The sequence below is a fragment of the Lepidochelys kempii genome, chromosome 12 (genome assembly GCF_965140285.1).
Source record: "Lepidochelys kempii isolate rLepKem1 chromosome 12, rLepKem1.hap1, whole genome shotgun sequence".
Lineage (NCBI taxonomy): Eukaryota > Metazoa > Chordata > Testudines > Cheloniidae > Lepidochelys > Lepidochelys kempii.
Window position 1 is genome coordinate 40254872 of NC_136391.1, and position 17029 is coordinate 40271900.

The 17029-nt window shown below is 43.7% G+C and overlaps 1 protein-coding gene across 8 annotated transcripts in view; it reads right to left on the reverse strand.

Moving 5' to 3' along the window:
* The window catches only part of ANKRD11 (ankyrin repeat domain 11), a 232036-nt gene that overhangs the window by 19121 nt on the left and 195886 nt on the right, over nt 1-17029 (reverse strand). For 7 of the 8 annotated variants that reach the window (XR_012154550.2, XM_073308239.2, XM_073308240.2 and 4 more), the window contains 4 exons: nt 5317-5487; nt 3871-4074; nt 1194-1336; nt 568-715 (listed from right to left, as the gene is read on the reverse strand). Coding sequence is in view for 7 of the 8 variants with exons in the window: in XM_073308239.2 (XP_073164340.1) it covers nt 568-715; nt 1194-1336; nt 3871-4074; nt 5317-5487 (666 nt within the window). In the remaining variant the exon portion in view is untranslated. Of the gene's footprint in view, nt 1-567; nt 716-1193; nt 1337-3870; nt 4075-5316; nt 5488-6078; nt 6176-17029 lie in introns of all 8 variants that reach the window. The other variant, XM_073308241.2, reaches the window with a different exon arrangement.

Here is a 17029-nt window from a genome sequence, read left to right on the forward strand (position 1 = left end):
AGTGCCTCTCTTGAACTATCTTGAACTAACTAAGAAGCTGCCCATCCAGTGCAGGCATTGCAGCTATTAGTCATAACTTCATCACCTCCATGCTAGACTACAGTCATTTAGTGGAGCACTGTCTGGAAGCTTCCACAAATGCAGAATACAGCACCTTGCTTTCCCGGGGGTATGCTGTAATGAATACACAACAGGTATGAAAGAATTTCTACACTGGCTTCCCGGTGCAAGTCAAAATGCTGGCGACAGTCTTTGAACCCTAAATGATATGGGACCCAGTTACTTGAGGGCCTGGCCTCTCCTCCTACATCCCCAGTTGTGGTAGGTGGAAACATGTAGGATGCTTTTAGCAGTAGGCTCCTACGACTGAACTCTCCAGGATGAGCGGCAGAGCTCTCTGAGCAAAGGGTAGGTTTTCTAAGCATCTGGACATCTTGACTGTGCACTGAGTTGGCTATTCCAGTAGCATGTAGGCGTTCTGGGGCTATTATAACTGCTTTTGTGGTAGCAGGTTGCCACTATGGTGATAGCCCATTATCCCAACACCCACACAGGTCAGCATCTCACCTGTTGAGCTCTCTTCACTAGAGGGATAGGTGGTCTTTCCCAGGAGTAGATTCACCATGGTGGGGGAATTAGCGACTTTTAAAGGCGTCTCTCCCTTCCTGTTGCTTTGATGAGGGTTCCCTCCGTAATGTAACAACAATTTTACCACCTAAAAATGAGAAAAACTTCAAAATCTCAGTATGGTTCCATTGCGAAGGAAGTTGTTTCAGTCCCCATCACTTCTGTGGGCTGTTCAGACAGACAAGCAGGATAGAGGTTAGTTTGAGGTCAGAGCTGGCTGGTCATCCTGCCCCCTGTCACCCAGTGACATGGACACAGTGATTGAAATGAGGGACAGAGAAAATGGCAGGACAGATTTACGGGGGGAAATGCAAACCTGTATTCTGGTAGCAAGCTCCACCCTACAATTCCAAGGACTCTGACACAAAGTGGAGAAACTAGCACAACATGTAATAGCACAGGGGTTGGAGAAAGAGTCTCACATGGAAAGATGCAACATGCCAGTCCGTGAAATGAAATGAAATAGCAATTGCCTATACAGATACGACTTAAAGCACAGGAAAATCAAACTCATTTATTTGTAACAAATCACTAAAAAATGGCTACTAAATCCAGCAAGAACCAACCTTGAAATGCCCATTATTAGCTGCATCATGCAGCGGGGTGTCGTCATCCAAACCCTTTGTGTTGACTTCCGCGCCGGCAGCAAGCAACTGCTTTGCAACATCATAGTAACCCCGGTTACATGCCTCGTGCAATGCTGTCCAGCCTGCAAGCACACAAACACTCATGACGTGGGCAACTAATTTTTACGGTTGATAATTATGAACAGTGTCACAGTAACCAAAATAGATGCTGCTGGCTGCTAATATGGCAGCTTGCCTGCAGCTCTGCCTGCTGACACGGAGCTCTTCTAACCAGCCAGCACACGGCACAGCAGGACCTGCATGGCCAAGACCGCCTGCCCAACACACCAGCAGCTCTGCTTTGGAAAGCAACTTTTTTGCCAGCCTGACATCTGGTACTTGAGTCCATCCAGCTTTTCTGTTTGGCAACATAAGGTGCTACAGCCAATTGTCCTGTAGAACTTCATGCCACTCAGTGAACTCCAAAAGCAGAGAACGTTTAGTGAATGAACTCAAAGGGCGGCTGATACCTCATGGTGCTCTGCTCTCATTAGATTAAATTGTTTCTCTCTCCTCTAACTCTTTGATAGGAGGAAGATTGTCACTCAGTCAGGACTGGGGTTTAGGATTCATCTGGTCATACAGCGTATCCCCTAGCTGAACTCTCAGCATACGGGTTGTCTGCAACATTTCCACAGCAAGCAACTGTGACGTCACAAACAGGACCATGACTTCTGGAAGGGACTAAGCATGGAAGCAGATGAACTCTGCAGAAACAAAAGCTCCTATTCTCAAACAAACCTCTGAAGAATGAGGGAAAGAAATGTAAAAATTTCTATCATACATGGGCAGCAGATTGATTTCTAAGTAGAATCTGTTTCGAAGTTTCCCGGCAGGTGTGCACTACTCCTTGAATATTCTGCTGATAGCACTGGTGAGCCTTTCAGAACCCTCCCTTTGTACTATTAAAAAGGGGTATCTGTGATTGAAATTACTCACAACGAACACTGATGTTAAACATTTGGAGCTCAAGAATAAGCATATCTACTCGCTACATTTAAAAAACTACTTAAAAAGAATGTTATGGTCAGAAAGTCAAGCACTCAAAAGCTAGGAAATGCCAGAATTAAGGTTGTCCGTGCAACCTTAATTCAGCCCTCCTGTGCGTATAATTACGATTAAGGGTAAGATTTTGTCATGGAGGTAAAGAATGTCATTGATTCTGTGACCTTCAGAGACCTTGTGATATTTTCCAGCCCTGGGGTGGTGGGCCAGAGCTCCCAGATGCTGCAGGCGGCTGCCACAGTTCTGAGCCGCCAGGGATGAGGAGTGTTGGACTTCTCCCTTCCGCAGTGGGGCTCAAGCTCTCTTACTCCCCTCCCCCTCACTCAAGCTTCAGCCCTCCCCACCATCAGCACCATTTTGTCATGGTTATCTTTAGTAAAAGTCAGAGACAGGTCACGGGCTTCCGTGAACTTGTTTATTGCATTTGAGTCAGAGAGGTTCCTCCTCCACACTGCTTGGGCACCAGCAGAGGGAATACTGAGAGCACAAGAGAAACAGGCTCCCTGTTCTCAGTTCTGGTGCCACAGTTGACTCCCAAAAGCTTGAAGGAGCAACTGCAGGAAAAGTCCTGCTCAGCTTCTACAATTCTGGGATGGAGCATGCTCAAGTACAGATGGAATGGTCTGAGAATTCAGCGGCTAAACTCTAATCAGTCTCTACTGAGCATGTGCAAACTGAGATTTTTCAGATTTATAACGCAGCCTAACTTGGGCAGTTTTACACAGGGATAGCAAGAATTTTTTCAGCATGTGCAAAATAATGTATTTCCCTTAATCTCATTCTTAAAAACAGCTGAACTTAAAATAAAAACAAAACAAAAAACAAAACCCAGCCTAAGGCAAACACCTGACATGGAAAATTTCAGCACAAATGGCTCAAATTTGACTAAGTTATACTAAGCAACTGAAAACAGGATCTTATAATAGGAAGTGTTGGGCAAGCTTAACTACAGGTTTTGTTACCCGCTCTATCTATAATCCCAGGGGTACCCACTAAGGTGACCAGATGTCCCGACTTTATAGGGACAGTCCCGATTTTTGGGTCTTTTTCTTAAATACACTCCTATTACACCCCACCCTAGTCCTGATTTTTCACACTTGCTGTCTGGTCACCCTAGTACCCACACTGCACCTGTTCACAGGCTTTGCTGGGTCACACTGAATGATTATAAAACAAAGCAAATCACTGCACCTGCCTCCATCTTTCATGAGGATCTAAGACTTGCTAGGACTACAGATTCCAGTCTGCAGTGCTCCATCCTCATCGGGATGGACATTGCTCAGACCAGAATGAAGCACCTCATGCTGAGACTCTCCATTCCATTGCACCACCCTAAGCTCATGGTTCATGCCACAAGGCATAAATGCCTGGGGTTAGGAAAATTTCCTACGCACAGGTCATTCTATAACTGGCCATTACAGTGTCTGGTACCGGACACTTTCAGTCTAGAGATGGGATACTGGACTCAAGGGACTCTGGGTCTGATGTGGCCTGGCTATTCCTATATTTATTAAAGGCGAGGTGAGATACGGGGCATATACAAATCCACTGACTGCACTTTGGGCTCCTGGCTTATTAATACAGATCACTGAACTGCAGCTGGGCTTGCTACCTGCAAAGTCCTTAACGTTGACATCTGCGCCCTCAATGATGAGTTCCTTGATGCGCCGGGCATCTCCTCGGATGGCAGCTCTATGCAGCCGAGTCTCTCCACGCTCATTTCTCTTATTTACTTTATCTTTGGTTTTGGAGGCAGAGTTAGGAGTTCCCTTCTGACACACTGTAGACTGAGAGGGATGCTTTGGTGTTGTATCTACTGCATGGAGAAGAGAAATACAGTGAAGAACTGCAACTCAAAGGAAAACCAGAGCCCCTCAGAGGGAGCTGTTGCAATACTTTTAATCCAGCAGTTGCACTGAAGCACTGACTGCAAGGCACTCAGAGGTAACTGATCCTCTGAACCAGATGTGGAGACCCAGGAAAGCCTGTGTATGTATAATACAGATATAAATTGTAGGCTGTGCTGAAGCACAGACTGGAGAAGGGTGTAGTAACACTTGTACAGATTATAGACAATCCTATGATTTCAGAAAGGGCAAAGGGTCTCCTCATACCCAAAAGTCTTACTTCCAAAGGGAAGTGACAAAGTAACCTTCCCCATGTGCCTGTGAGGGGGTAACTGCCTGGAAGGATAGTGCACACACTTCTTGGGAGAAGCCCTGAATATTCTGAAATTCACTTAATATCAAGTGAGAGTGACTTGAAACTAGATTCACATTAAGAATGACAGCAACAAAAATAAGGTCCCTAGATAACTCCACCGTTCTGTATATAAGACAGAAGGATACATAGACAGATCATATAACACATATAAAACCCCACAGGAGCCCATATTGGCAACAGATACTACAGCATATTGAAATATTAATTCCATGTTAAAAACACTTACTACATTAGGTCTAAAATTACAATACACCATGGTTAGCATAGTCTAGTTCTTTTACATAAGGAGGAGCATTTAAGAATCCCAGAGATAATCATGCTCTCCCTTTTACTCTCAAAAACATCTTATTACTCAATCAACATATTAACCTAGCAGAAAACTTGGAGCTCTGACATATGCTAATGATCCCGGTAACTAAATTAGTTCTGAGATCTTTAGTGCTAACTAAACAGCATCTAATGCCTTCTGCACATATCTGTCCAACATTCTATAATCATTTCAGAATGCAATAAAGGGACATTTGCCTAAATTGGGGTAGGGAGCTGTAGCTTGCATGAAGTGATATTAGGTGAAGATGGAATAGTTGGCAGGAGTGAAGCATTTGCATCCCTTAAATTCATTTCCAGACTCTCATACTATAGTCTTGAGGCAGAAGAATTATGCTACCAACATTATAAAACATGTCCTGGGTGCCAGGTAGACACCACTGGTACACATGCTCAACTGTGTCTATTTTGTGACCATGGTTGTTGTTTATGAATAAGCAGAAGCATACAGAGTCCCATTAAATATGAGCTCAGACACATCCACCCACGCCTCACTTTCAGCTCTCACCTGGGCTATTTGCAGATTCTTCTGCTGTCATCTGCATAAGAAGGGCGACTTGCTGGCGCTCAGAGAGTGGGTAACCAGCCCTGATTCCTGAAAGCCCCATTCCAAACAGCAAGCCAGGCTTCCTAGTGGCAGGCTCCTTTTTAATCCTCTTCCGTTCTGGACCCTGCTTTTCTGTGATGCAATCAGAGACAGAAAGGGAAGGGGAAGGTTTCATGCTACGGACATTTCCACAACTGAAATTCACATTCATTTTTCAGACAAGTGCTGTTAATAGGTTTCCCCATTCATGTCAGTCGTCTTCTTCGTATGGCCGATGTACATGCAGAGCAACAACTATAATTTTACATTTAGATGGTGAAGCCAGACAATTGCGTCTGATAACTCATGTCAGTGTCTCACCGAGTATAATGAAACGACTGGTGAAAAAACCTGGGTTAGAAGCACTGGCCTTTGCCAGCACTGATGCTCTTGGACAGACACCCTCATTCAGAACCGTTAAAAGCCATGGCACTGAAGCACACACCTCACTGGCTGCCGGAGAGCCCTGCAACACCTAGGTACAGTGGAATATCGCCGAGTGGAGGACCCCTTACCTCAGCATTGCTGGCAGTGGGTCACTTTGCTGGCAGTCTAGCAGTTTCCTAACAGGTTGGTTTTTTTGTTTTTTTTTTTAATATTTAGATTCTCTTCTCCCCCACCCCCACCCCCACCACAAGAGGGGGGAGAATGAACGCACACGGAGGCCAACTGTCAGTACTGTACCTTCCGTCTTGCTTCTAGGAACCTCCATTTCATGCCATGGTGCTTCGAGGAGCGTACCAGCCTTATACCACCACAGCATGGACTGAACTGGAGGCATCTAAAAGCAGCAACAGAAAGTGCTAACAAGATACATTGTAACAGCTCTGAAATGTCGCCATCTCATCCCCTTCAGCTACCGTAGGTCCTGTACTGCTCATCGGAACCGGTACAAAACATCATGTCAGTCCCCACGATACTGTGTGTGTAAAACAATGCAGGGCGGATGCCCTCCTTCCAATGTTACAGCAGACTGTCAGCCTCCCTGGGTGACTTCCCCGTTTACAGCATGTTCCTGCATCCCCTCAGGGACATTCTTATGTGCTTATTCAGCCGGGTCCCTTCCCCTACCTACCTCTGTGAAAACAACGGATAGGGAGGGAAGAAACTCTTAAGAACAGTTTTTCGCTCCAAGTAACTAACTGATCTAGCTGCAGACAACTCCTGCTGGGAGGAATGAGGGTGCTGCCCCGAGCCAATGTTTGTTTGTGACCTACAATGTGTGTAGGGACAACGCTAAACCCAGGCCTCTCACCACATCACCCAACACTGCTCTCACCCGCAAGCGTTACATCCTAGAGATAGCCAGTGAGAACTAGACCCTGAAAGTATTATGGGATTTGCTACCTCACTCTTGCTTCTTTCAGCTCATATGTACACCACACCTTCCTGAATATACAGCTTCTCTTCCGCAGTTTTCTGATTTCCCCTTAGGAAACACCAATCTTTTTCCCATTCGCCCAGAATTAACATGTATTCCTGTTCACTTCCTGTACTGACACTCCTGTTAGCAGAAGTCTGAGATGGCACAAGTCTGACTGTGTGCTCTCTGTTGGGTCTGCAGAGCAGCATGCAAGACACTACAAGCCCCTCAGACAGAGATGTGGGGTTTGAGTTTGTAATCTCAATGTGACAGTTTAAGAAATAAAAATTAGGTTTGTCTGGCCAAGATGTCCCAGCTGATTCTATTTAATTTATGTAAAAAAAAAAAAGAATAAAATAGATAGCAACAAGAAGAGACATCAATTCCACAGAGAGAAATACTAAAATAAACTCCCACAAAACCAAAACAAACTCCAACACTGTCCTAGATCCACAGTGCAAGAACAAAAAAACAAGATAAAGGGGTGAGAGGAGAAGACAGGGACTCGCCACACATCCCTATAAACAATCCAAACATTAACATACTTCTGTGATTTAAAACTAATTATAAGAAGTGCTGTACATATATGATCTAAGTCGAATTCCGAAAGACCCATAAAGGGCCATTTATAGAAAAAGCACATAACACCTATTGAATATCTGGCAGATGCGGACGAATGGTTCCCACAGCTGTATCCTCACAAACTGCCCTCAAATTTTATGTTGAATTCATGCTAGGGAGATTCTGCTTCAGAAATCTAAACATTGAAATAGTGATTAGTTGCACTGTAGTCTTGAAATAAAAATGTAAAGCCCCTGATGAATTGCCCACAGCTTTGCTGGTTAAATAGAATCTGCACTATTTAACTGATCGTATTCACTTCTCAAAGGAGCCAGCTAGGGAGAAAAAGTCTTTTTACGTAAGGGAATACCCTTCTTAACTCTTGCAGTTGGCTGGACAGCAATACCCCCATCAGGCAGTGCTAGCCAGTAGGGGATACACCTTTAGGATACTTGCAGAAGTTGTGGTGGAATCTAACATAGCAACTCTGTAAGTATCCCGTTCCACAAGGATAGGAACCCCCCAACATATCTACCTCAGCACCTTTATTTAAATTTAATAGTTTTACAATACTTTGAGACTTCACCCTGTACCAGCTCTCTGCCAGCTGGCGCCCCAAGAATCGTAGTATTGTAGTTTAGTATGAGATTTCCCTCCCACCCATCATTCAGTAGTTTTAAACCAGTGGTTCTCAAACTATTTACCATTGTGGGCTGCATCCAGATATACCTGGATGGCCCTGAGGATGTCATAGGTGGCAGCTGTGTGCTGACTGGGCTGCAAGTAGCCAATGGGCCGCAGGTTGAGAACCACTGTCATTTAAACAAACTGATCCTGCCTTTCATATAAATCAATTACCTAATCCACATAACACACATACAACAGGAAGGGAATATATAGTTTTTAAACACATTCTACTTTGCTGAAAACATTTATAGCAAGTTTGAGAATCCCCAGCAAGCTTTATGAGGGTTGTTAAAACCCTCAAAAACAGGGTTACAAACCATTAAGTGGTCTGCAATACCATGTAAGAAACCTGGGTCCAGGTGCTTACTCAACAGACCAGAAAAGAATGGGAATATTACAGCATCCTGCCCAGTCCTCCTTGGCCACAGGCACAGAGATGGAGATGCAGAATCTTGAAGCAGAGAGTCAAGAGCAGGAAGTGGGAGTCAAAGTGGGTTTCCAGTGGACTCGCTGAGAGACGTACACATAGCAGTTTGTAATATCTGTATCAATACTTTCTATGGCATTAGCTTTATATCATTTGAGGAGCATTATCAAAAAGCCAACTATTAGTGAGGGCCTAGGCCAGCATTCCAATATGCCCAGAGAGTCCAGTGTCAAGCTTTTTGTATAAGCTCTGAGACCCTGGGCACTCATGAGACTATACTGCTGTACAGCCTTCCCTGCACAGCTTTGCCAATACACTTTCCTCCTAACCTGAAACAGTCTGGGCTCCCCTGAGCAGACCACCGTATTTAACTCCTCCTAACCATTCTGTGGCTTTGGGATAGGAACAACGTCCACATCAGACTAGAATGAGATCTCCCAAACTATTTATCAGTGTGAACTCAGGCCTCCAGTGCAGATGAAATGCTAGTTCTTTAACCCATCACATTGCCCAAGATCGGTTTGTCTTGTTTAGCTTTAAAAGGATACTGTCAACTTAATCTAGTCAACTTCCAAAAGCATGTTACAAGCAGTTTTTCTTGGGACTCTGCCCCACGTCCCTTTGCTGATTTTTGTGGTTTTACCATCACATTTTCCTGTCGGTAAAGTCTCATTCTCTCTCCTCTGTTGCTGTATCAAACCAGTCACAAAAAAAAAAAAAACAAGGGAAACTGATTGGCCAGCTAACCTGTACAGGGGAATGAATGAAAGTGACTAGGCAAAAAGCAAATAAGTTGGAAAAATACAGAAATATTTTCTCTCTAATCTTTTTTTCAGTTACAGCCATATTAAGTGTCCCATACAACAATAGTGGGTGAAAAAAAACGTGATTTGTACGTTGGCATGTCCCTTTAAATTAAAAAGTTGCCACACAGTCCCTGAACCAAACAGGCACATACTCGACAGACCCGAACCCGGGAACCATATGTTCCTCACTCTTGCTGTGTTGAGAGTTATGAATCAATTAGAAATTGAGATGTTTCTCTTATTTTTTAACTTTGCTATCTGACCCAGTGTAACACCCACCCACCCACCATCATGGAGTGTCCAAAAAAAAAAAAAAAAAGGTAATAAATAAACTGGGGTTCCCCGCAAATCAATATGGAGCATTTACAGTGGCGGGAGGAATGGATCACCTGTCTTGTGTTCAGCACAGAGTTTACAAGATCAAATTTAAATACAAAATCATCTGTTTAAGTTCTCCACTTTCTAACCGGGCTATGTTCAGATACTGGCTAACTACTGGTTTCAGAGTAGCAGCCGCATTAGTCTGTATTCGCAAAAAGAAAAGGAGGACTTGTGGTACCTTAGAGACTAACTAATTTATTTAAAATTTGTTAGTCTCTAAAGTGCCACAAGTCCTCCTTTTCTTTTGGCTAACTACTGACTTCTCTCTATGTAGCTCAACAGCGACATTTTGATCCACTCAGACACAGAGGAGACTGTTGCATCACTAATGCTGTGTATGCCAGTGTACTTCTAGCGGTGGTGGTGATCCAAGAATAACCTAAGTTACATAACATGATTCCCTGTAATGTATCCCAAGACAAATTAGATTATCTATCTGGACGGTGGCAAGGGATTCTGGAAATGGAAAACTGTTGAAAAACTGAAAGGTTTTTAGATTATAAATTATTGCTAAAATGACTTTGCTAACCCTGGGGCGTGGCATGTTCCAGCTGCAAAGTCTGCTACTATCAAGGGATGCACTGGAAACCTCTGGTGCAAAAATGATTAACATCAGAATTAGACTGCAAGCAGTAACTAAGAGATAACAGGTTAGGCATTTCACACCACCCTAGAAACAGTTATACATGACAAACCAATGCAATCATTTCCAGCCTGTTTGGATTCTGACCATCAGGCCATACTAAAGCATTGAGACCAATCCACAAAGCAAAACAATTATTAAGACTGTCATATCTATCTAACCCATCTCACTGGGTCTGCACATCACAACACATGCTCTTTTGGAGCTTCACAGAAGAGAATGATGAACCTTGCATGGCAATTAGCAAACAGATGAAGTTTGTAGTTTAAGTGCAGCTCATTATTAAATATGTCCAACCAGTGTAATACTCTTCCCAATAGTAATGGTGAAAGCAGAGACCACGTTGACTGGAAGGAGAAGTCTCAGAAAGGAGTCTGAACACATATGTAAGGAACATGTTCTCCAGCATGGCGTCTTTGGAGTGACAGCTTAACCGGTAAGATAAGCTGCAGGAGATTTGAGTGGTAAAATGTCATAACTGTCCATTCAACTGTCAGCTCCTATGGAACAAACTACCTAGGCACGAACTGAAGCAGCAAAGTAAACCAGACCCACTCTCTGTCATTACAGACAGCTATTCTCTTCTATGATAACACACTATTTAGGAGTTCCTAGGAAGATGCAAGGTGGTTTTCAGCTTGCAAGAGCAGTTCCTGAGAAGACAGTCTCCAAGCTGGGACGGAGCAGTGAGCGGGTGAGGAGGAAGCAGCAGCCAGGAGAGTCTGACAAGCTGGTGTGGCCATCTATATATCAGAAGATTTGGTAAAAACACACCTGCTTCTAGTTTTTAAGGGGACATTATAAAGTTGCTTAGATTATGAGAAATACTTTGATGGAATTCTTTAAAGGTGCAATAGGAGCTAGAGAATTCTGTATGTCTGCAGTTTCTGGGCCTAGAGATTTCTGTCATGGCTATGTTATAAATGAGTCGTTCTGTGCCACGTATGCATATCTGACACAAGAGCAGAGAGATTTCTAAATCTTTACTCTTTCAGACAAGGTTTTCAAGTATTTTTGTCTGAGTTTTTTAGTGGAGAGTGCTGATCTGACAGCCCTAGAAATGAGTCATCCATTCTATCCTCAGAATAGGAGAAAAACCCTTGAGCAACAGTGGCATAAGCTTCCTCTGTGCCAACGTCCCACAACCTTTGACCAAGAAGGATAAACTCCCAGAAGTGATGGTCCCCTTAACCCTACAGTCTCTGCTAACTTGTATAGCACTTTTTGCGAGAGGGACACCTGAAACCAACACAAACTGCTCAGCAGCAGGCACTGTCGTCTTCATGATGCCCCTGGTTTCTGCTGGCCCAGGGAACAAGAGACCAGACCTGGGAACTGAGCCAGCCCCTCTTTGAGCACCGACGACAGGATCACCTATCTGGCTGAAATTATAATTTTTACAGACAAAGTTGGTATTGCACCAAATATGACACAAAAGGTCGAAGTGGTTCGGGGTTGAATTCACTGAATTTCCAAATGACTCCAGCTGTTATGAGAAGGCCACACAGGACTTTCCTCACTCCATCATTCTAATTAAGAAAAGTGTTCCTGACAGAGATTCATTCTTTGCTCGCACTGCATTATCTTTTCATTCAGCTTGCACCGCAAAGTGCAAGGACTTGGACAAATAAAAAACAACATTGCCTAGCTTCTTTGTAGCTAGGAAGTGTTTCTTTATTCTAGGAATACAGGAACTGCCATACTGCAACTGACAAACAGCCCAAGGCTGGGCAACATTTGAAGCCTCAGAGTAAGACATAAGCTCTCTATAAGTGCACTTAATTTTTCTTGAATCCTGCCATCAGATTATGCCCTGAAACACTAGGGTTAACAGGCCTTATGTTATCTTAGTTAGTGTGTAACTGCAGATACCATTCCTGTTCTTATTGTATTGCCCTTTCATGAATCATGAGCTGTTTACTTCAATTATAGCCTGTGGTAACTAGCTCCACAGATTGGTTATACATTATATAAGAAAGTATTTCCTTATACCAGTTTTAAGTTTGTTGCCTATTTATTTCATTGTCACTTGGTCCTTGCATTATGACAAAGGGTACACAGGGCATTGACTGGGGTCCTGGCTTCTCTGCCAGTCAGGGTATACACCTCTGCCCCTATCTTCCTATTTTCCTTTTCAAAATGAACAGTCTCAATCTTTTACTCTCTGCTGGTATGGGGAGCCTCACTCCTGATGTCTCTATTCATGTATCACCCTCACATGCATTTTTTCTACTTCTGGTAGATCTTTTTGGAGGGGCTAAACCGGATAAATTGGTTTATTCAATTTTGCTTTTTCATTGAAAAGTTTAATTTTTACCTAAGTGGATTCACAAACTCCATGTGTGCGCAAAACACAGAGAGGCCATTTGGTGCAGTTCAAGGCCTTACATTTCCAAAAAGAGCTAAATAAATTAGATAGCCTTGGCATACTTGTAAAACAAAAGAGCATGCATCAAACACAAGGGCAGAGCTGGAGCTTGTCCCTCAGTTCAAACCTCAGTACTGCCGTGTGAGTGACAAGCCAGATCTGCTTTCACAAAAAAGCTACCAGTTGGGAGAGAGAGATACATTTTTTGGCCATGACCATGCACTGAGAAAATGTCTGAACTGACCCAACAAATAGCACCTCACTCTTTCCTTCAGACGTTACCACCATTTCAGAACCCAGCATGTGCGAAGAATATACGTAGCTCTTTCCATTCACTGTTCTTGCACAACCTGTTTGTATTAGTTTGCTATCATGTTGCCCAATTACCTAGCTCTACCAGGCCCTTAGCTTTGATTTAGCTAAATAGTTCGTGTTGTCAGCAAAACTTTTTCTATTCATCCTGTCTTCTAAGTCAATTAAATATACTGAATGCTGCTCCCAGTACTCACCGCTAGGGTGCACTACTAACAACCTTTACTCGGCGTTTTCTTCTACTCTTTCACCTCTGTTATATACACAGCAAGACTTAGCCCAGGGGTTCTCAAACTGGGGGTTGGGACCCTTCAAGGGGTTGCGAGGTTATTACCTGGGGGAGGCAGGGTCGCAAGCTGTCAGCCTCCATCCCAAACCTGCTTTACCTCCAGCATTTATAATGGTGTTAAATATATAAAAAAGTGTTTTTGATTTACAAGGGGGGGGGGTCACACTCAGAGGCTTGCTATGTGAAAGGAGTCACCAGTACAAAAGTTTGAGAACCACTGATTTAGCCTTTCGGCATCAGTGAGCAGTAGTCGTGCAGCTTCCTCTTCCAATCCTTTGCCGAAAATGTCTATCTCCACACCATCCACAAGAGAAGGGCATCGTTCTTCGCACTCACCCCGTCCACAAGTGGTGAAACATCTGTGTTTGAGGATTATTCTGCTATCACTGACTTCACGCATCTTGATTCCCTGACAAAAGTTTTATGTTTCAAAAATGGCTGTTCCATATCAAGGAGTCTCTCCCCTTACAATAAACCCTGCATTTTATGTACAAACTCAAGAAATTTATGTGCTGAAGGAGAATTCCACTTTAATTAGACTAAAACCATATGTCATTCTCCCTGACAGTAGTGACAAAGCTGAAGGATCAAATCAGATCATTGAGAAGTGGATGCAAAAAGAAAAGGAGTACTCGTGGCACCTTAGAGACTAACCAGTTTATTTGAGCATAAGCTTTCATGAGCTACAGCTAACTCACGAAAGCTTATGCTCAAATAAACTGGTTAGTCTCTAAGGTGCCACGAGTACTCCTTTTCTTTTTGCGAATACAGAGTAACACGGCTGTTACTCTGAGAAGTGGATGGTTTCTCTATGGCTTGAATAAAATTAAAAATAAACTTACACCAAGAAAGTGATTTGGCTTAGATAGTGCCATGAGCTAAGGCCACGAAGCAGTTTATCCTTTCTGGTGTGAACACATTACAGGGCTTCACTTTTCCACTGCTCAGGTGCCCTGCGGCAGCTGCCTTTCTCAACGGGTCGAAATTTTCGCACAAGCCCTTGGCCTCCAAGATTAACAGAACCCATTGCAGCATGGCCAACAATATATCATCAGGCCACGTGGCTCCAAGAGCCACCGCAGCAGGCAAGTCTTTTTCATGACTCGCAAACTCTGCATTTTGTCCCTCATTGGCCTTCACAGCTGTAATTCAAATGCAGACTTGGCAAATCGCATTTCACCTGGAAACATCAGTGTTGTAAGAAATCAGGGTTTGTCTACTCAGCATGCTCTGTTGTGCAAGGAAAGCCACATGTATATCCCTTTGGTACCATAACCATGGTCCATCTTTGTTGCCACAGATATAATAGAGGGCACTGATGGGGTCATGTTGAGTGACATCTCACCCAACAGCTCTCTGCCACAGCTATAAAATACAACCAAAGCAATGTAGAAGGGCTGTAGGTTTTCAAGGGCTATTTTGTGGGTGTTCATGCAGAAGGAACTTATAATTAGAACAGGAACGCTTTCATTAATATTACTCCGCTGTTTCTGGGCTGTCAGAATGAGCACACAATTTGCAAAAATGCTTGCAAAGTTTGACTGAAAATGCTAAATTCTTACTAATTCTGCAATGGCAGAAATCTCCTCCTCCACAGAACACTTAACATTAAAAGCGTGCGATTGCCAAGGATAAAAATAAACCTAAAAATGACTGCTGCGCTCTTGCTTTCACTTGCTGCAGTAAGACAGACGGGTTTGATGCAGGTAACTGCATTACTTGTGGATGCTGTGCTTACATCCTTCACAGGAAGGAAATCATCTTGTGATTAAAGCACAAGCCTGGGAGTTGGGAGACCTAGGATTTATCATCAGATCTGTTGCTCACCGGCTGTGTGACCATGGCAAAGTCAGTTCACTGCCCCGTGCCTCAGTTTCCCCAATGGTTAAAGGAGGATACCCCATCCCAGTGCATTCAGATTTATTCATTAATGTCTGTTGTGGCACAACCAACCTCCTCAAGATGGGGAAAGGTGGTAGAGAAATGCACAGTATTATGATCAGATGGTCAGGTGCTGATTGCTGCAGCACAGAGGTTCATCTGAGCTTTTTAAGCATTTGAAAGGAAGTATAGGAAATGGTCACAGGTTGCATTCCCTGTGCTGACTGCATAAGGAGAAGGGTGGGACTTTTGCTAGGGTTAATGCCCTTTAGGTTTGAGAGCTGTGAGCTGGATCCCAGACACGAGCTACAACTGTGAACACATGGGGTGGCCAGTTTTATTACAGGGGTGGCCAAATGTACTGATCCTCTGAGCTGCATATTGACAGGTTTCAGAGTAACAGCCGTGTTAGTCTGTATTCGCAAAAAGAAAAGGAGGACTTGTGGCACCTTAGAGACTAACCAATGCTCAAATAAACTGGTTAGTCTCTAAGGTGCCACAAGTATTCCTTTTCTTTGAGCTGCATATGATAATCTTCAGAAGTTGGAAAGCCGGGTGCACCCGTCAGGGCTTGGAGCTTCTGCCCTGCAGCAGGGTGGTGGGGCCTCCCACGGAACAGAAGCCACTAGACTCCCTTCCCTGCTGGGCAGAAGCCCCTAGCTCCACCACCCCACTGCAGGGCAAAAGCTCCGAGCCCTCCCCGTCCTCCCCCAGTCTGGTAGGCGGAGAATGGGGGGAATATGGAGGGCTTTGCGAGCTGCACTTTAACTGTAGAAGAGCCACATGTGGCTTGGGAGCTGCAGTTTGGCCACCCCTGTTATAATAGCTATGATCAGGGTTAGATGACGCAGCAAAAACACTTGTGCCCTGGCTACAATACAGCTTTCACTCTCACTGCCATTGCAGAATCATGCTGACACGCTTTCCCAGTGTAGGCAAGAGGGCAGTTTACAATCTATCTGGTTGCTGTACCCAGCCAAGGCAAACGTACCATGAAGCAAGAATGAATACAGCACAGAAGACTTCAAAGGTACATCTCCCAAAGACAGCTAGACTAACCTGGAATGATATCGTAAATGTGGTTGTCAGAAGAAAGCACTGTTCAGAAACATAGTTTTTACAAGATACAGGTTTTTAACTAGCTGCCTGGATTGCTTATTTGAAATGCAAATTATTAAGAATTTAAATACACTGAAATCTAGTGTAAATGCAGAACTAAATCCTCACACTGTTCAAACGCACTGACTTCAACTGACAAGCAAAATGAAAGTGCCATTACACACATTAAAGTTCTTTTTAGCCTGGGCATTTAACCTCTTCACAGCCAGAAGCTACTGCCACCGAAAACAATGCACAACATACATCAGCCTCTCTCATCAGACATCCCCATTGCTTTGAGCCAAAGGGTTAAGCCTATTTGCTGCTGCCCAGAAGAGTTTTGGCAAACTGAACTGAGTGCAGAAGTGAGACCCATAGGGTGGCCTGAAACCAAATATGTAAACAGGAAGAACAGAAATGGAGGAGGGGAAAGCTGATTAGAAAGGATACAGGATGTGCTTCTTACCCTCTTGCAGTTTGGTTTCAAATTCTGAATCTAAGCAAGAAAGTTTGACTTTAAAAAGTTCAGTTTACCATAGTGATAAATGAAGCAATGGACAGAGGCTTTGGACTGGCCTTCCTGCTCCAGACCTATCCAGACATAACAGGGCTACAACTGTGGTTTTTATTTAACTGCTCCAGATACAGTAAACCTTTACTCATAATTTCACTCTACAGTAGTTTCTGTAAATGCCTCTATCACTTGGGGAAATGTTATTTTGTAAATCTTTATAGTAATGTTCAGTGAATGAAGAGCAAGACTTGCATTTGGCATCTATTGCAGTAAACAAGGAGGAAGATTATGTTACACTAACATGC